The 20,535-nt window shown below is 48.1% G+C and overlaps 1 protein-coding gene across 9 annotated transcripts in view; it reads left to right on the top strand.

Annotated features, from left to right (window-relative positions):
- Positions 1-20,535, top strand: part of CARMIL1 (capping protein regulator and myosin 1 linker 1) — a 317,796-nt gene that overhangs the window by 151,525 nt on the left and 145,736 nt on the right. For all 9 annotated transcript variants that reach the window (XM_051855017.2, XM_051855018.2, XM_051855021.2 and 6 more), the window contains 3 exons: positions 2,688-2,785; positions 3,087-3,157; positions 3,382-3,455. In XM_051855017.2, coding sequence (XP_051710977.2) covers positions 2,688-2,785; positions 3,087-3,157; positions 3,382-3,455 — 243 coding nt within the window. The remainder of the gene's footprint in view (positions 1-2,687; positions 2,786-3,086; positions 3,158-3,381; positions 3,456-20,535) is intronic.

Consider the following 20,535-nt stretch of genomic DNA (forward strand, 5'->3'; position numbering starts at 1 on the left):
CTGGGAGGGTCAGACTAAGTGATGTCGCAGACCTTATATGGCTGGCATATAAGGGGATGTTCCCGGCATCCCTTACCCCTCTTGTAGCCAGAGATTAATGCCAGAAAGATGGTATTGAACTAGGATGAAATGTTTCAGTTACCAAATTCCATCCTATAATTTTAGTTTGTGAATACCTTTCCAACGGAGTCACCTCCAAATTAAGGACTTATGGAGTAACAGTCCTTCATCCCAGTGCTTCCAAATGCTACAATGGTGATCTTGCACATCTACGCCAAGTTTGAGGGAATTAACAAAATCCAACATCAGGTGGGCATCACCGGTTATGCCTCGGTCAAAACACTTAAGCAGGAAGAGTATTTTCGGTGCCAGTGTTATGTTTGCCTGTGCATGCGTTGGTGGGTATTTGACGTTTTCTCCCAGAGTGGAACGCGCTGACCAGGCCACGCGAGTATCTGGCAGTTTTATTTGGAATCCATCCAATCAGAAAGCAGAACTAACTAGGGTCCTTGTCTTCTGGTCTGTACAAGGTGAGTGCAGGTCATTGGGATGCGTGAGAGCAGAAGTGCTTCTCAGCCGTGGAAGATTCGGGGTTGCTCACTACCACTTATAGCATCAGCCAGAAAAATCCAAAATCTGAAACACTCCCCAGTCTGAAACCTTTCAATGCCACCAAGATGCCACAAGTGGAAGATTTCACACCATGAAGCTTTGTTCCAGGCACAAAATTATTTAGCTATTTTATTTAGAATTCCCTTCGGGCCATGTGTATAAGTTGTCTGTGAACCATAAATGAATCATGTGTTTAAACCTGGGTCCCATCCCCAACCTATCTCATTGTGAATATGCAGGTATGCCAAAATCTGGAGGAAAACAATCCCAGGTCTGAAACACTCCTGGTCGCAGCCTTTCAGACAGGGGCCTGGAGCATTGGCCAGGCCTCATCCGAGTCCTCCACTGCTGTGTTCCTGGTGTCCCTGCTCAGTGAACCTGCAGCTGCCCCAGGCATGGCCAGCCGAGGCTGCAGGAGAAAGGGCTGCGGCTGTTCTGCTTGGTGCCACCAGTCGTGGCCTTGACCTTCATCCGGCCAACTCCCAGTCCTAAGGACTTCCTCTCTGTTCCCAAGTCCTTTCTCTCTGTATTGCCTGGCTGTTTTTCTTTTCCCACCACACACAGGCTGGCCTTGGTGGACACCATCTGTCTCGTCTCCCTGCTCCCTGGTTGCAGTCCTGCCTGGCCCCTCACCTTGTGTTTCACCTGTTGGGCTCACCCAGCCTGCTTCCTGCCTGGCTTTCCAGATCCCGTGGGATACTGCACCCTCTCCCCTTGCTACCTCCCCAAGCCTCAAACACACATGCACGCATGCATACACACACACATGCACAGTCACACACATGTACACACACGTGTGCTGCGTACACCCACACACACAATTTGCCATTTGCAACCATACTGAGCTTCTAGGAAGCAGACACGTTCCCACCTCCCTTTTCCTGGGCCCTGGCTCGCACCTCCAGCACCAGGCTTCTCCTGGTGACCTCTTCATCCCCCCTCAAGTCTGAGGGAGCATCCCTAGCCGAAATATTCAGAAGCTGAAGTGTTCCCACGTCTGAAATTTGTTGAGTGCCGCTCCCAACACTTCCGGTCCCTAGCATTTTGAATAAGGGGTACGTAGCCTGTGCTACCTCCCTCAGAGCACTTCCAAGCTCCTGTCTTCCCCTGCAGGGAACCAGTTAAGTGCCCCTCTCTGCTAGCCCCTAAGACCTGCCCCTGCCCTCCTTTTGTTCTTTTCCCATATTACCCATTTGTTTGTATTAACTCGTGTTGATAAAAGACTGGCCTTGTGAGGGTTAAGCCAACATCTGCTCATAGCTGTTGCCTGGTGCCTTGAAATGGGTCTGGGCACACTGTCGCCTTTGAGTAAAAATTTTTGAGTTAATGAATTCACAAAGTTTGCAGTCATCACCATGGGAGAACTAGGACGGCACCAGCTGACATTAGTTGAGACTTTCCCATGGAGCTGGGGTTGTTCCAGTAATGTTACAGGTGTTAATTTCCTTCTTTCTGGCAGCAAGCCTGTGGGATAAGCCTTCTTACTGTGTGCTTTAGGAATGATGAAAGTGGGGGTGGCAGCCTGCAGTGGTAACCACTGCTCTGTCCACCCTCTGTGTGTGTGAGCAGGAGCTATAGGGGCTGCTGGGAGGAGCTGGGCATCTCTCTGCCCCCTGACGAATTATAGTCCGGGGCAAACGAGAGCAAAAGGAAACTTCCACTATGAAAGGATCAGTTTCTAGGTGGACGTATGCACAGGGTGGTATGCCAGGCCAGAGGGGGATACTTGTACTTTCTTTGAAAACTAGTAAATGATACTTCGTATGAATATAATCTAATAACCCATTGTATAAAACACACTATTTTCTGACTATTCTAACAAAATCTCATGTCACAAAGCAACGTGGCAAACTACATTGCTAAATACATTTAACTTCCAAAGGGAAGTTCAATAAAGGGGTAGATTACGAAGTTTCTATAGATTTCCATCTCCCTGGATAATGGAATGATATGTACCAAAATTGCAGTAACACCCATTTTGGCTTTTTAAAAGAGGGGGCATGTCACCAAATCGATTTTTAGGTGCTGTTCCCACAGCCTCACGCTGACCTGTGTTGTTGTGGATGCCCTTACAGGAGAATCATGAAGAAGGTGTGCATGGAGCCAGCTGAGCGCCTGGCCAGTCTCCAGGCGCTGTGGGACAGCCAGACGGTGGCGGAGCAGGGCCCCTGCGGTGAGTGGCTGGCTGGAGGGCCCCCATCCCCCCGCCAGGGAGTTAAATCTATTTCTAGGATACTATGGTGAAGGTACAGTTAGCTTTAAGGTGTAATTAGCAAGGCACAGATGTCACATTGGTGCACGAAAGTCCTGCATTTAAGCCGTTGATGCATCCTGCTCTGTAGTTACTGTTGAACAGGGGGAATCTTTTCTGTTGTCCCAGAAGAAAGAATAATGAGCTCTGTCAGCTTTTACATTTTAACTGCAAAAGTTCTTTTGCTGAAAATCAGCCCTTTACCATTTCTGTTCTGTTTCAGGTGGATTTTCTCAGATGTACGCCTGTGTTTGTGACTGGCTTGGGTTTGCGTACAGGGAAGAAGTGCAGTGGGTGAGTGTATCACTGTCCATGCGTGTTCACACACACATGCATGAACGCTCTGCAGAATATTCTAGCGTTCGACTGCCTTGTTTCCTTGCTCTTTTTTGTTTTTGTTTTTCTACCACTTTGTCTTCAGAACCTTCCTTGGGTCGTGCAAACATCTGCCTGTGTCGTTCTTTAATTCTCTGGTCTGTGTCTTGCTTCTGTGATTGTTTAAGTTATGTTTCTGATAGGATGTGGACACGATCTATCTGACGCAAGACACCAGGGAACTGAATATCCAGGACTTCAGTCATCTCGACCACAGGTAGGCTTCGGCTTGCCGTCTCCCGGTCTGTGTTCGGAGCTGCTGCTCTCGGGTGGCACTCAGGGATCTACATGATTTCTAGGGAATCCTTTCCTGAGGGTCTTTTCTAAGGAGAGTCTCAGGATCTTGGATTTTTGTCTCCCAAGCAATAGCCCGAAATAGAAGTGTATTGGACACTATGGATGGCCCGTGGGGATGCGTGTGTGTACCCCACACCCACGGTGTATAGTTAGAAAATGTGCAGACTCTCAATGTGGAAACAGTGTGATTTTTTTTTTTTTTTTTTTTGGTTCTCATTCCAGCCCACAAAAGCCCATTTAATCTATGCTGTATAGAAAATGTAGTTGTTTTACCTAATTACTGTTTAGAACCTTTTTCTGTGGCGGAGTTTTAGACGGAAATCCTAGCTAATGACTGTAAGTGCCCTGTTTCTCCGTGCTTTGGGGATCACTAGGCAGTACGTGCACATGGTAATAAGAATCGGTTTGAGAAAATCTTCCTTGTGTGGTGGCAATGAACCAGTGAGCGCGGTTACAGGTTTTTGGAGAGACTTGTGAGTGGTGAGCCCTTGGCATGAGAGTCTGCAGGTCTGTGGTCGCCTGAGCCAGGCCAGCCCTTGGCCAGTTCCCCCTTCTCAGCGCGAACAGACCTGTCGGCCGCTCTCTGTTCTCTCCCTGGGACAAGGCTTGGCCCCTTCCTTTCCAGGATGTCCGTTCATCCTGGCCCATTCAGTCTGTTCATCCCAGTCTGCTGCTGCTTGCTCTAGGTGGGCCCCTGTCCAGGGAGTTTTTTCTCTGTGTGTGGAATTGAGAGAGAAATCCAAGATCCCAGCTGTGCTGGGACACCTCGAGCAGCACTCAGAATTGATGTTGCCAGTACCTTGTCCCCCAAAATAATGCTGCAAATTATTTTTCTGCCTACCTGGGAGGAAATCCAAGATCGTCCAGGGTCTCTGAAGAGGCCTAGCCCACAGCGGGGGGTGGGGACCAGGTATCCTGGATGGATGTGCCTCCTCCTTGTGCCTCCTGCATCTTCGGGGCTGGGAAGCAGGCTCGGATGGGTCCGGAATGGAGCCTGAAGACCTCGAGTCTCGCTCTCAAGGCTGGGTTTGCCCCTCTTTTGGAGGGGTAGAGTTTTCTCTTGCTTCCTGTATGTGACGGGACTTCCTACTGCTGGATTTAGGCAGGCTGTTTCCTAAGTAGCTCATAAAAAAAGTGAACCCAGAGAGAGAAAAAGGGACAATATTTCTCTGTGTAAGAGCTTTCCAGTAAAACACAATTACATGTGGCATAAGATATGATTACTCAGGACTCTGGATCGGGTTTCAGTGTTTCTGGTCCCAGGAACCCTTCACATTTGAAAGGTGGTGGGTCTTTGTGTATGTGGGTCATGTCTATCGGTACTTACCTCATTACAGATGAAAACTAAAATTAGAAGCGTGTATTAACTCTTTGCAGAGTAGCATTCATGGAGGCTAACGTAGATGCCATCTTTAGGAGGGATCAGTCTATTTCTCCAGGAGCTAAAGTAGATGAGCAAGAAGTGTGGCACCAGTTTTCGCTTTCACCGACCTCTTCAGCGTGGGACTTAATGGGAGACAGCTGGATTCTCAGTTCCGCTCCCGCCTGCGGTCTGCTCTTTTGACTGACATGCACAGAGAGAAGCCCGTCTCTCACTGATGTGTAGTTAGGAGAGGCAGTATTTTTAGTAGCCTTTCTGCATAACTTGTGGGTATTCTTTGATTTTCCATGATGCCCAATGAGTGCTGGTTCCTTAATGGTAAGTTGCAGTGTCCATGCTGAAACCTTACCAGGAAGCTTTTTGGTATTTTGTTAAAAGGCATTTGGTCTGTCTTGTACTTTGAATGGGTTTGACCTGTACCTGAATGTGTGGCATCTAGAGAATACTAATTTACCGAATTAGACGTGACTTCCAAGTACTTTACTTTTGTTGTGCAGTACTGAAAAGACAAGAAGGCCGGCACCACGGCTCACTTGACTTTTGTGGAGAGGTGATGGATTTTCAAAGCTTGTTAGACGTCACCCCTTCTGCCCGTAACCACCTACAGTGGCTTTTTCCTAGAAGCCCAGTTCTTCACTGGATAAAACTTCACAAATGGGCCAGTGCCACGGCTCAATATGCTAATCCTCTGCCCGCGGCGCTGGCACACCGGGTTCTAGTCCTGGTCGAGGCACCGGATTCTGTCCCGGTTGCCCCTCTTCCAGGCCAGCTCTCTGCTGTGGCCAGGGAGTGCAGTGGAGGATGACCCAGGTCCTTGGGCCCTGCACCCGCATGGGAGACCAGGAGAAGCACCTGACTCCTGGCTTCAGATCGGCGCAGCGTGCCGGCTGTAACAGCCATTTGAGGGGTGACCTTTCTCTCTGTCTTTCTCTCTCTCAGTGTCTAACTCTGCCTGTCCAAAAAAAAAAAAAAAAAAAAAAAAAAAAAAGACAAGGAAATTAACTCCACTTTTTTTTTTTTTTTTTTTTTTTAAATTAAGTACTGCAAAATTATGGAGCACTTGTAGTAGTGGATGGAAATTTCCCTCAATTCAAATTTTGGGTTCAGATATGTGATTTTACTTTTGGAAAAAACTTTTGGGGTGATTTTTTTGAAGTGGCAGAGCTCACCTCTTACATCTTAGACCAAGTCTGCCACATCCCAGATCTGATTGGCCATCAGTTATCTGTCATTTTCCTCAGGGTTCTGTTAGAAAAGAAGTTAGCTCTGCATATGGCTTCAGCCGTTATGCAGATACTTGGCCTGCAGACTGTTCTCACTGTGGTCACAGAAGCGTTTTGTGTGTACTTCCCATTTAGTTAGAATATTAAAAGGCTTGCTCAAGGGTTGAGATTTTTGTAAAAGGAATAATTTTTACTGCTTCACCAGGGACACTGAAGTGTGTTTTACAAAAGCGGTGTGGCTGTGTATGGCAGTGGGGGATCTAGCCGAGGCTGTCTGGCTTCTCAGCTGGAGAATTTCCAGTTTATCAGTCAATACTGTTAGGGGGTGGGCCAGAATCATTTCCTTTTCTTGCTTGGCTAAGGAGCTAGAAGGACTTTTCATTCCTGAGACTCTGGAACAGGGAGAGACAGCCTTTTTGTAAAGGGCCAGATAGCGCATGTTGTCTACCTGGAGTTAGGTGGTTCTACTGTAGCAGTGTGAAAGCAGCCGAGAGCGTGTGGCTGCGTCCCAGGAGCCCTGGATCTCGCCATCGGTGCCTCTAAGGTGGGGTTCTGTCTCCAAAAGGAAATAAAAGAAATACAGTCAGCCCTCTGTGGATCAGAAATATTCAGAAAAACAATGGCATCAGTACTAAACATGTATGACTTTTTTCTTGTCATTATTCCTTAATAAAGTATAACAACTGTTCACATAGCATTTGCATTGTGTTAAGTATTGTAAGTAATCTGAAGATGATCTGAGGTATAAAGGAGGATGAGTGTAGGGTATGTGCAGATATTACCCATGTGTTATAAGGGGCTGTAGCTTCTTGGTTATTCACATCTGCCAGGGGGTCCTGAAGTGTTCCCCCGAGGACACTGGGGCTAACTGTATTAGAACTATTTATATTTGTTATTGACTTACTTGAAAATGTATCTATTTTACTATTGTAGTTTTTATTGTATAATAAGAAAATATTTTAAAAAATAGGGTTGTTTTCAAATATTTTTTATAATACTGGGCTACAAAATATAGGTTGCGAGAGCATCTCTCCTGCTGATTTTTAAGAGCTTAAACTTTTCCTCAGAGCTCTTTATTTAAAAGTGAGAGAGAGAGAGAGAGAGAGAGAGAGAGACAGAGAATCTTCCATCTGCTGGTTTTCTCCCCAAATGGCAGCAACAGCCAGAGCTGGGCCAGGCTGAAGCCAGAGCCAAGTGCTTCTTCCAGGTCTCCCACATGGGCGCAGGGGCCCAAGTACTTAAGCCATCTTCTGCTACTTTCCCAGGTGCATTAGCAGGGAGCTGGATGGGAAATGGAGCAGCCAGAGCCCCTATGGGATGCTGGCAGCTTAACCTGCTGGGCCACAGCGCCAGCCCCTACAGCTCTGTCTTAAGGACCTTCAACTTCAGTGTTGACTGCCTCATTCTTGTATGTCTAATCTTTTCCCATGATCCTTACTATTAAAATTAGAGTCAACTTCTGTTTTTAGTCCTGTTAGATGGCCTGTGTTTTAGTTAGCTTTTTATTACTGTAACAGATGTCTGAGAGGAACTACTTAGGGAGGAAGGGTGAAGTTTATTTTGACTTTGGGTTTTGCAGGGTCCCAGTTCAAGATTGGGCAGCCCCATGAGCGTGACGAGGGTGGAGGTGGGCAGCAGTGGAGTGTGGTGGAGGAGCACTCAGATGGCAGACCAGCAAGCAGAGAGAGAACACCTTGGCCATACTTTGCTTCTATAACCAACCCTCTCACAAGAACTACCTTCTGGAGCCAGCATTGCAGTGCTTCCCACGCCAGCATCCCATATCAGAGTGCTGGTTCAAGGTCTGGCTGCTCCACTCCCAGTCCAGCTTCCTGCTGATGTGTCTGGGAAGGCAGCAGAAGATGGTTCTAGTATGTTGGCTCCAGTTCATGTGGGAGACCTGCATGAAGTTCATGGCACCTGGCATCAGGCTGGCCCAGTCAGTCATTTGGGGGGTGAACTAACAGATGGAAGACTCTCTCTCTCTCTCTCTCTCTTTCTCTCTGTGTGTGTCTCCCCCTCTCTCTGTCTGCATTCAAGAACTACCTTTCAAGGGTACCCTCACAGTAGCCTAAGGACCTCCCACTAGGCTCATCTTCCAGACGTTGTATTTCTGGTCAAGTGTTTAACACGTGGTCCTTTAGGGGACAGCCAAACCATTACCCAAATAATTGCAGCCTGTATTAGTATTTTCCTAAAACAAATTATAACAAATTATGTTTGGTGGACATTTCTGTATAGTAGAAATCTGAGTATGCTTATCCTCAAAGGAATCAATACATACTTAAATGTTTTAGTTGTCTGGAAGGGCTCATTGTGGCATAATTTGAATGTGATATGGGTCATTACATTAGAGAGAGGTTTCTTTCTTTTTTTTTTTTATTTTTTTTTTGGTAAGTTGTCTTAAAGGAACCATTAGGTAGGAAAGTTGTGAGCAGGAGAATGTATTCTTTTTTTAAAAAAATTATTTATTTATTTAATTTGAAAGAGTTACACAGAGAGAGAAGGAGAGGCAGACAGAGAGAGAGGTCATCCATCCGCTGGTTCACTACCCAATTGGCCTCAATGGCTGGAGCTGCGCCAATCCAAAGCCAGGAGCCAGGAGCATCTTCTAGGTCTACCACATGGATGCAGGGGCCCAAGGACTTGGGCCATCGTCTACTGCTTTTCCAAGCCTTAACAGAGAGCTGGATCAGAAGTAGAGCAGCCAGGGATGCCCACATGGGATGCCGGCACTCCAGGCAGCAGTTTTACCAGCTAAGCCACAGCGCCAGTCCCTACATTAAAGAGGTTTTACAGAAAGTCATGCATTTCTCATTTGGGGATGGAGTCATAGAAAAAGGTGGAAGAATTGGACAAATTGGAGATCTGATGACAGATGCCACATGGGCTTTAACAGTGACGTCTGTGATGGACTGGGGCGTGTCACCAACAATGTGTGGTCATCCTCATATGTGTGCATGATCTTCCCCTCCGTGACAGTTCGGGACATCATTCAAACGCAAGTAAGCGACATTGTTCACTTTGTTAAAATGTGATTCTGGTGCACGCACACTGAAGGGGTTGGTGAATACGGAGGGGCCAGACATGGCTCTGTCAGCCTCCCCGTGGGAGGTGCAGGGGCGGAGGAGACGGGCGTCTGATGGATGCGACCCACCAGTGCTTGGAGGAGGTGGTTTAAGAAGAAGGATCAGGTGTGGCAATAGGGGGCACTGCCTTTGTCCCTGCTGTTATCACAGAGACCCCACAAACAGCCTCACCTGCTGACTTGCCGTTCCTCCGAGACACGCTCAGTGCTAGGATACCGGGATCCTTAGCGGTCCCATGGGGCCTCCTGAGCTGGAACACAGGGGAGCGTGAGGACAGTCATGTGCCTCCTGTTGGCGCTGAGCCTGCTGCTCTTGCTTCCTGATTCTGAATATTCTGCCCCTCCCCCCCCAACCGCGAAGGTCTCCCTGAGTGCTGCAAGGTGGATTTGTGAGCAGAGTGGGTCCCATGACTGTTGTAGTTGTTTCTTTCTTTCCTCTGGCTCTGTCAGAACGGACTGTGGGACCAGGCACCCCGTGGTTGCTGAATAAGCACGCGGGCGTGAGGATGGCCGTTGTTCCGTTCGATGTATCCAGTTAGTCCCTGGAGAAGGGCAGTCATCACCTGGTACTTGGAAAAATGCCCTGCTCAGATGTTATTGATAGGTTCCCAAATTACACTTAAGTATATTCTTTGAGTTTGGTCTGGTTTAGGTATCGCTGGGTCAGAAAGAGGCACAGATTGAAAAAGGCTTTGTGGTCCATTTCTCAGGGGGGTCTCGCAGTGGTCTGTGGGGTGGCGTGTCCAAAGTATGATTACCCTGTAATTGGGGGTGGCAGGGACAATGAGCGCAGAGGTAGTGATGCCGAGGAGAAGAGAATATATTGCTTGAAGTACATCTATTGCTCTCTTCCTGGAAGGTTTTTGAGAGCAGCTAATCTCATCAGTCCTCCAAACACTCAGTGCCATGCATGGCTGAGGTTAAGCTTGGCTGATGAGGGCCCAGCCACCAGGCTCACGCTTCTGTGTTGTCATGTTCCTCTCTGTTCAAGGCCAAGGTCCCGAGTGTGATCTTCCTGGGAGGAGGTCCAAGTGTTGGTTGTGGGTGGCAAGGTTGTCCCGAGGGCATGGCTCTAAGTCTTTCCTCATCTAAGCTCCAGTTTCTTCCTGCTCATGTAAGAAGGAAGAACTGCTGGTTGGAGAGTGGGGATTAAGCGTGGGCAGTGCTGGCTTCTGTTTCTATCCCCGGTATTCTTTTTTTTTTTTGACAGGCAAAGTGGACTGAGAGAGAGAGAGAGAGACAGAGAGAAAGGTCTTCCTCTGCCGTTGGTTCACCCTCCAATGGCCGCCATGGCTGGCGCTCTGCGGCCGGCGCACCGCACTGATCCAAAGCCAGGAGCCAGGTGCTTCTCCTGGTCTCCCATGGGGTGCAGGACCCAAGCACTTGGGCCATCCTCCACTGCACTCCCTGGCCACAGCAGAGAGCTGGCCTGGAAGAGGGGCAACCGGGACAGAATCCGGCGCCCCGACCGGGACTAGAGCCTGGTGTGCTGGCGCCGCAGGCAGAGGATTAGCCTAGTGAGCCGCGGTGCTGGTCCTATTCCCGGTATTCTTAAGTGATTCTGTGGGACAGTGGTCTCCACCCTGGGTCAGCCAAAGTACTGGTATGTTGGGGCATGTGGCGTAAATGGAACTTAAGCAAATTTTTTTCTCATCCATTTTATTTGTTAATATTGTATTTTATACTAGCACAGTGGCACATGTATATAGTTTACAAATAAACACATTTTGGGGGGGGCGTACTCAAAATACATTCGTTAAGAGTGAATGTTAAAAAAAATGTAGAGGCCCCTCAGACCTCTGAGACTGTCCTCACCTGCAAAGCATTTCGGTTCTTCACATCCCTGGGGGCTGGAGAGTAGGCCAACTAATAATTTAGTGTTACACAGGACATCTCCCTCTGTGCATTGCAATGCTAGGAAGAAATCTCTCATGTAATGTTTTACATTTTTTAAAGCTCTCCAACTCCTATTGTCAAATGAGATATCGATAGAGGAAAAAGTCTCAGTTGACCCTAGTGAGGGCATCAAATGAATGTCTGAAGATAATGCTGTGGCTCCGAGTTCACCAGCCTTGTCCCATGAGCATGGTCCACTGTGCCCACACACACAGCACGGAGAGCTCATAAAACACACCTCGTCTTGGTCTACGGATGTTCGTAAGATGTGTTAGAAGGAAGTGCCCCCTCCTGTGGTTTGTGCAGACACTAAAAATCATCACGATGACGTTGGCTGAATTACTGCTCTTCCCACTTGTGCTTTCCCAGTGTGGTAGTGGTTGGGGTTTGATACGTGTCCTTCGAATCTTTCAATTGCTTTGTTCTTGATCCCTGCCTGTCATCATTCCCACTGCTTAAACATCGCAGCGTCTCAACAATTTCGGGAAGATGGCAGCGGGGGAAGCAATAGGGGAGGGAGATTTGGCCTGAAAATGATTACTAGAATAACTAACGTCTCAGCAAGATCAGAAAAGTGAGGTCGGTAGATTCTGTGAAATGTGGAATAGCGGAGTTTGGCAAGAGATCTAGATGGCAAATCTCTTGCCAGTTTTCTTTGTTTTTGCATCTTTTAAAAATAGCCCCTAAATATCAGCCATTTTTGATGTTCAAAATAATAAAGTGTGCTTGTTACTTGAAAACTCATTTCAGAATAAGTCTTAACTGTTGATTATAAAATCAGAACCCAGGGCTGAGTGCTTGTTTCAGGGGATCGGACACTGCTTGGAGCACCTGCTTCCCATAGCAGAGCCTGATTGCCGGTTTCGAGTCCCAGCTCTGCTTCTGGTCAGTGCACGCTCTGGGAGGCAGCAGGTGATGGCTCAAGTCCTGGGGTCTCTACCACCCACATGCGAGATCTTCTTGGTTTCTGGCTTCAGCCTGCTCCTGGCCTGGCTCTTGTGGGCTTTTGGGGAGTGAACCAGCAGATGTGAGATCTCTCTTGGTCTCTCTGTTTCTGCCTCTCAGCCTTTCAAATAAAAAATGTAAATAAGCAAAAATGTAAACACTCAATCAGAAGCTGACTTGTTAAATGTGATAAAAGGGGTTTTGATTCTTTGATGTAAAAACCTGAGGACAGGGTTTCGCTGTGGAGCAGGCTGAAGACTCTTTTTGGGTGGGAAGCAGGTTTGTCCTTAGTGAAATGGTGGTAGCTCAGTGGTTCAGACAAGAGGCTCACCAGTCGGACTGGCTGGATGTCACTCCTGCCTCCCTCTTTGTGACCATGGGTGAGGTCTCTGGCCTCTTTATTTATTTGAAAGGCGGAGCTACAGAGAAGGAGAGAGGTCTTCCATCCACTGGTTCACTCCCCAAATGGCCACAACTGGCAGAGCTGGGCCAATCCGAAGCCAGGAGCCAGGAGCATCTTTTGGGTCTTCCACGTGTGTGCAGGGGCCTAAGGACTTGGACCATCTTTTACTGCTTTCCCAGGCCATAGCAGAGAGCTGGATCAGGAGTGGAGCAGGCGGGACTGAACCAGCACCCGTATGGTATGCCAGCACTGCAGGCAGTGGCTTTACCCGCTAAGTCACAAAGCTGCCTCTCCCCTCCCCCCACCCCCTTTTTTTAAAGCACAGCCTATCACCACTTCCCACCATGAGAAAATCAGTTACTATGGCAATGACTGGTGTTTGGGAATCTTCCTACCTAGGTGATGTGACACCAGCACTCAGCGCAAGGGTTGGTACCGCAGACACAACTCCTGCTGGACACTCAGGCTGTTCTCTCTGCAGTAAGGTGGGGTCCGCAGAGAGGGGGGTGGGCGGCAAGGAGTCCGTGTGTGTGCCCAGTTGATGACTTACCCAACATTTCCTCATTCTCACTGCTGCTGTGTATCCTAAGAGAGCGACCATGAGCTTCCGGAAGTGGGGTCAGGTGCTGTCTTGTGTTCCTGTTTACGGCGGTACCCCTGACCATGATCGGCTGTGTGCTTTTGTTGTTGTTGTTGTTTAAGCTGTAAGTGTTAGTTGCACGCCCACTTCGGATTTCCTTACCCGGGTCTCCGTGTGTGTTCTGGCCGTCGGATGGCCGGCCACTCAGGAGCAGTGAATTCTAGGGATTCTGAATGTCGCTCAGTCCGGACCTTGACATTTCCTTAAGTGTTTGCTGAAGCACTCCCAGGACCCTTGGTCTTCTCACGTGTAAACCTCCGCATTCTATACATATTCCAGCCCGGTGGAGAGGTGCTAGGTGTCTGAGGGACTGCGGTTTTCTGTGTCGCTGTGTGTAGCTGTAGTTTACTCTAGTTTTGGTTTTATTCTCTAGTGTATGAACATGCCACAAGCGGTATTTTTCTTTTTTTGTTTTTTGGTCAAAGATTTATTTATTTTCAAGGCAGAGCTCACAGAGAGAGGGAGGGACAGAGTTTCCACCTGCTGGTACACTCCCCAAATGGCTACAATGGTAGGAGCTGGGTTGGTCTGAAGCCAGGAGCCGGGAGCTTCTTCCTGGTCTCCCACGTGGGTGCAGGGCCCCAATCACTTGGGCCATCTTCTGCTGCTTTTCCAGGCCATCAGCAGGGACTGGAACCGGCACCCATATAGGATGACATCACTGCAGGCAGATGCTTAGCGTACTGCACCACAGTGCCAGCCTCTAGCTTATTATTTTTTAGGAGCAATACTGCTAAGGCTATTCTAAAGCAAAGTGTGCAGTTGTATACCAGGATGCAAATAATTGTAAATTCCATCCGTGATGTCTACCACTTCAGTTGAGAAATAAAAAGGGAGTTGTCTCTACTTAGAAGGCTTATATGTATCAATTTTCAACTGTAGTCCCCTCTTTTCCCTCCTACCCCACCCAATTAACACTAAGCATCCGAACAATCCTTATGATTCTTGATAGTTTTATAATGAACTTAAAAAGAATGTGTATTTTGATTGGGCCCACATTAGCTCTCTGAGCTCATCTGGAAGAATCCTCTGTTACACCTCAGCTCGGTTCTCTCCCTTGCAGCCCTGGTCACCTACACTGCCACCTCCCTGGGTCACACCCTCCTGATGTAGCAGAAGTTACCTTTCTGATGCATATCTTTGCAGAAAAGCTTTTTATGGTTACCTTGCCTACAGTGCTGCTTCTCCAGTGTGGTTCAAGCCCTGTTCTAGGCACCAGGTGCTCTGGTTGTCTACTGCTCTGTGCTGAGCCATTCCAGACATAATGGTTCTCAGCAGGAGCACCCACGAGTCCCGGTGAAACCGTCCTCATTCGTATCTGGGGTTGATGTCGTCATCCCCCGGGAGATCTGTATGGGGGCCTTTGTGTGCCATCGGGGCTCCTTACAGCAAGGTGGTTGGGCTCTGTGAGTGACTGTGCCGAGAGAGAAAGAGAGAGAGAGAGAGAGAGATCTCATTTAAGGGCTTCTGTGTTGTTTCTGGTTTCCGACATTTATGAATGCAGCTGGGGAAACAAGTAGCATGCAAGATTTTGTATAAAGTTCTTTTTCTGTTTTGGTGACTACCTAGGAGTGGGATTACTGGTCACACGGCAGGTGTGTGTTGAACCTCGGAAGACCCCGTCAAGCTGTTTGCCACTCTGAGAGGGCCGTCTTTGGCTCTCAGCGGCATTTGATGGTGCCAGTTGCTCTCTGTGTCAGCATCTCTTGCTGTCAGGTTTTGTCTGTGTTTTACAGTACGTTCATTCTCAGGACCTTTGTCCTCGTGGTCAGGCTGCTGGTTTGGACGCCTGCAAACCGTATGAGAGTACCCGAGTCTGAGTCCCACCTCGCCAACTCCCAGTTCCAGCTCTCTGCTTGTGCACGCCCTGGCAGTAGCCGAGTCCCTCCATCTCCCTGTGGGCCATCTCGATTGGGTTGCTGGCTCTCAGCTTGAGCCTCAGGCCGATTATAGTTGTAGTGGGCATTCAAGGAGTGAACTGGCACCTCAGGAGTCTCTGTCTGTCCGTCTTGTAAATGAATCAATAAATAACAAATATTAGCCATTTGATAGTTGTGCAGTGTTAGTTTATGTTGTTTTTTTCTCTAATGCATTTTCTTCATGGCTCATACATTCAGGCATCTTTTCTTGTGCTTCTTTATATGTACGAGTGTATCTTATTTTGTAACGTGATTGTTTAAATCGTTTGTCCATTTTTTAAATTTTGGTTATTTTTTTTAATTGAGAGATTTTTTTTTTTTTAATATTTACTTATTTGAAAGCCGGAGTTGCAGAGACAGAGGGAGAGATACAGAGAGAAAAGTCTTCCATCTGCTGGTTCATTCCCCAAATGGCTGCAATGGCCAGGGCTGGGTCAGGCTGAAGCCAGGACCCAGGAGCTTCATCCGTGCCTCCCATGGGGGTGCAGGGGCTGAAGCACTTGGACCATTGTGTGCTGCTTTCCCAGGTGCATTAGCGGGGAGGTGAGTTGGAAGTGGAGCATCCGAGATTCCAACTGGCACCCATATGGGATGCCAGCATTGCAGATGATGGCTTAACCTGCTGTACCACAGTACTCGCCCAGTGATTGTTGTTGGTGCTTTCTGAGAATTTCTTAAACATCTTGGATACAATTAGTTGGTAGAAATGTGGCTTGTAAATAATTCCTCCTAGCATATGGCCTATCTTTTCCTTTTCTTGAGGAGCAGAAGTTTTTTTGTTTGGATAAGTTCCAGTGCATCAACTTTGTTTTCTTTTATAGATCATGCTTTTGGTGTCAGATGTAAACTCTCTTAGCATAAGCCATGCCTTCTTCTATTCCCCATTTCCAATGCTTAGAACACGTGTCCCACCCCACCCTCAGCTCTGAGGCTTGGTAACTTCTGCAGGAAATCTTCCCCGACCTGCTTGTCTTGATGGGGGACCCTGCAATGTGCACCCGCGGTATCTTGGACTCCCTCTGCCCTCTGGGGCTTGTTCCGGTCTCTTGTGAGGCTGTGCCAGGCTGGCGTTGTCACAGGGCAGGGACAGTTTGCTGTGTCCATTGCCATGGCAAGCTCAGCGATGCACACAGGGTGGCCGGCTCGTGCTGACTGTAAGAATGCTGGAGTTGCCGACCCAACGTGGGTCTCCACACCTTCACAGGTGCTATTCCTGTCCGCCTGCCTCGTTGGCCCCTTCCTGTCCCTCAGGCCCTGTGTCCCCTCCCCCATCTGCTCTAGGCTGGATTACTCTCTGTTCTTCGTGTGTGTTCTTAGGGTGCGTGCCTAACCTGCCCCCTGCTCAGCGTGTCTCTGCTATAATAGGGGCCCGTCTTTCACTGATGGGGTGTGCAGGGGGAGGGGGAATGAGCTCTTACTCTTAGTCATCTCACAACCCCAACTCCTACTCAGTTAGTGCTCAGTGTTGGTGAATGAACAAGGATGAGTGATTGTCTCCTACTAAGTCTTTTTAACATTAAAATATCTAGACCTTAGCATCATGTCCTGGAACCTGGTGGGCTGAGTATGTCTGTGTGCTTAAATTTCCATCATCTTTATGGGCAGTTTATTTTACAGCAAAATGTTATTCATACCATCCACAGAACTGTCAGATTATTAACATGAATCATCATTAAAACATTCAAAAATATAATTCAAAACTTGTTAGAAAAATGGTTTTATCACCCAGGCAGAATACTCAACATAAGCATTATGCTGTATGACATAGCTTCACAAAGTTCATGGAAAATGTATACTATAAAACAGTTGTGAATGGGTTTTAAGTTTCTTGCACTAAAATAAATGTATCTTTTTTAAAAAGATTTACTATGTATATGTATTTGTTTGAAAGGCAGAGTGACAGAGTAGGAGAGAGCTCTTCCATCCACTGGTTCTCTCCCCAGGTGGTTGCAACAGCCAGGAGCCAGGAGCCAGGAACCCGGAGCCCCATTTGGCTCTCTACATAGATGGAAGGGACACAAGCACTTGGGCCATAATAGTTTCCCAGGTGCAATAGCAGGGAGCTGGACTGGAAGTGGATCAGCCTGGACTTGAACCTGCTCCGATAGGGGATGCTGGTGTCTCAAGCTGTGGCTTTAGCTGGTGCTCCACAATTCCATTTTTCAGTGATTTTTTTTTTGAAGTACTTACATATTGCCATCTTCTTTAAAAACAAAAACAGAGTGTAAGGGCCAACGTGTGGCACAGTAGGGTAAGCCACCGTCTGATGCCGGCATCTTATATCTGCGTACTGGTTTGAGTCCCGGCTGCTCTGCTTTCAAACCAGCTTCCTGCTAATGTAGATGGACAAACAGCAGATGATGGCCCAAGTACTTGGGCTCCTGCCATACATGTGGGAGACCCGAAAGGAGTCCAGGCTCCTGGCTTTGGCCTGGCCTTGTGCTGGCCTTTGCAGCTGTTTGGAGAAGTAAACCAACGAATGGGGATCTTTCTGTGTATCTCCCCGCTTCTTTTTCTCTGTCACTTTGTCTTTCAAATAAATAAATAAATCTTTAAAACAACTTAAAAACCACCTACATTTATGAGCATTTCTATCATTTTTATAGTTTTTATTAATTATAATCATTGACTATGTAACACAAATGTACCCTTAGAATACTATATATATTTTAGGCCAGTGCTGCAGCTCAATAGGCTAATCCTCCGCCCGTGGTGCTGGCACCCCGGGTTCTAGTCTTGGTCAGGGTGCCGGATTCTGTCCCGGTTGTTCCTCTTCCAGTCCAGCTCTCTGCTGTGGCCCGGGAGTGCAGTGGAGTATGGCCCAAGTGGTTGGGCCCTGGTCTCCGCATGGGAGACCAGGAGAAGCACCTGGTTCCTGGCTTCAGATCAGCACGGTGCACTGGCCGCAGCGCGCCGGTTACAGCTGCCATTGGAAGGTGAACCAACGGTAAAGGAAGACCTTTCTCCCTGTCTTTCTCTCTCACTGTCCACTCTGCCTGTCAAAAAAAAAAAAAAAAAAAAAAAAAAAGAAGAAGAATACTATATATATTTTTAAAAGATTTATTTTCTTTATTTGAAAGACAAAATGACAGACAGAGGTAGAAACAGAGAGAGAGGTCTTCCATCTGCTGGTTCACTCCCCAGATAGCTGCAATGGCTAGAGCTGCACCAGTCTGAAGCCAGGAGCTTCTTCCGGGTCTCCCACATGGGTGCAGGGGCCCAAGGACTTGGGCCATCTTCCGCCGCTTTCCCAGGCCATAGCAGAGAACTGGATCGGAAGAGGAGCGGCCGGGATTAGAACCGGTGCCCATATGGGATGCCGGCGCTTTAGGCCAGGGCTTTAACCCACTGTGCCACAGCGCCTGCCCCTAAAATACTATATATTTTTAAAATTTAATATTATACCAATATCATTTTTGATATTAGATCTGACTTTTATTATACTCGAATATTTTTTCAAGGTTTTTTAAATTTTTTCAAAGATTTATTTATTTATTTGAAAGCAGAGTTACAGAGTGAGAGAAGAGACATAGAGCCAGATCTTCCATTTGTTGGTTCACTCCCCCAAATGGCTGCAGGCTGAAGCCAGGAGCCTGGAGCTTCTTCTTGGTCTCCCATGTGGGTGCAAGCCCAAGCACTTAGTCCGTCTTCTGCTGCTTTCCCAGACACATTAGCAGGGAATGGGATTGGAAGTGGAGCAGCCGGGACTCGAACCTGTGTCACTGCAGGCTGTGGCTTAAACACTGCACCACAGTGCTGACCCATTTTCAAGGGTTTTGCATGTCGTCTGTGGAGATGATGGTCTCTTACCACTGCATTCATGTAGAACTTGGTTCTGTTGATGATATATACCCTCCCATTCCTGGAAATGACCTCATCTGTGACAAAAGGCAGCCACCCTTGCAGGCAGCTCTGGTGGTAGAATAGAATATAAAACCAGGAGGTTCTGAAGTGTGGGCCCCTGACGTGAAATCCACAGAACCAGCTGAGAGGACTGTGCTCTGCCATCAGACAAGCGGCCTCTCAAAACGTGTGTTCCAGGGCCTCTGTCCTGGGGTAGAATCACTCTCAGGGACGCTGCAGCCGGGCGTTGGGCCGCAGGGTGCAGTGCGGCCCTTGTTCTGAGCCCAGGGCAGTGGGATAGGACGAGGTGGAGACCATGAAACACCTATGGGGAGAGTTGTTCTTCTTCAGTCTGAAACTTAAATCCCTTCAACACAGAGGTGGTAGAAGCCCTGGCGACAGAACCCAGCCGTTCCTTGGCCTGTTTCTGTCTCCCCGTGGCTGTTCATTTTGTTTTTCGTAAGCCTGTCTGCTGAAACGCGTCCGTGCGGCACTGTTCTGTCCCCTCTGCCTGGCTCACTGTATGTCTCTGAGTACCTGTCCATCCATCTCTAGGGGGTGAGCAGGAATGCTTCCCTGGGGCCTTTTGAGATTTAAAAGAGGTGTGGAGTGCCAAACACTCGCAGGAGCCAGGGGCACCCCACAGTCCTGAGGCTCTGTTCTCATCCACCTGCCGCCTTCTTTCCTGTTGCAATACAAATGTGAGTATCTTTAACACACACACATGCATACACACACACACACAAATGGGGCCAGCGCTGTGGCATAGCTGGTAAAGCCTCTGCCTGCAGTGCCAGCATCCCATATGGGTGCTGGTTCGTGTCCCGGCTGCTCCACTTCTGATCTGGCTCTCTGCTTTGGCCTGGGAAAGCAGTAGAAGATGGCCCAAGCGCTTGGGCCCTGCACCCATGTGGGAGACCTGAAAGAAGCTCCTGGCCCCTGGCTGCTCATCGGCGTAGCTCTAGCCATTGCGGCCAACTGGGGAGTGAACCAGCAGATGGAAAACCTCTCTCTCACTCTCTCTCTGCCTCTCCTTCTCTCTCTGTGTAACTCTGACTTTCAAATAAATAAATAGCTTTAAAAAAAAATGTGAGTATTTCCAACTTGTCATATACTAGAGATCAAATTGATCATGGCCTCACTGCAACCACAAAGCTGAACTGGAGACTTTGTTGTCAGAGAATTTATAGCCTGGAACTGGGCATGGGAGGTGGAAGGTAGGGACCAGATGCTTAAGCAACAAACTATAATGTCAGCATAAAGTGTGGCAGATTCTCAGGGGAGGCACTGGTATTGCTCAGAGTGTGAGCTCTTCAGGCCTGCGCTGTGGCATAGTGGGCTAATCCTCCACCTGCAGTGCCGGCATCCCATATGGGAGCTGGTTCTAGTCCCGGCTGCTCCTCTTCCAATCCAGCTGTCTGCTATGGCCTGCAAAAGCAGCAGAGGATGGCCCAAGTGCTTGGGCCCCCGCACCCATGTGGGAAACCCAGAAGAAACTCCTGGCTCCTGGCTTCGGATTAGTTCAGCTCCGGCCATCGTGGCCATTTGGGGAGTGAACCAGCAGATGGAAGACCTTTTTCTCTCTGTGTCTCGCCTCTCTTGACTGTAACTCTACTTCTCAAATAAATAAATAAATCTTTAAAAAAAAATGTGAACTCTTCT

This window comes from Oryctolagus cuniculus, chromosome 5 (genome assembly GCF_964237555.1).
Source record: "Oryctolagus cuniculus chromosome 5, mOryCun1.1, whole genome shotgun sequence".
NCBI classification, from domain to species: Eukaryota; Metazoa; Chordata; class Mammalia; order Lagomorpha; family Leporidae; genus Oryctolagus; species Oryctolagus cuniculus.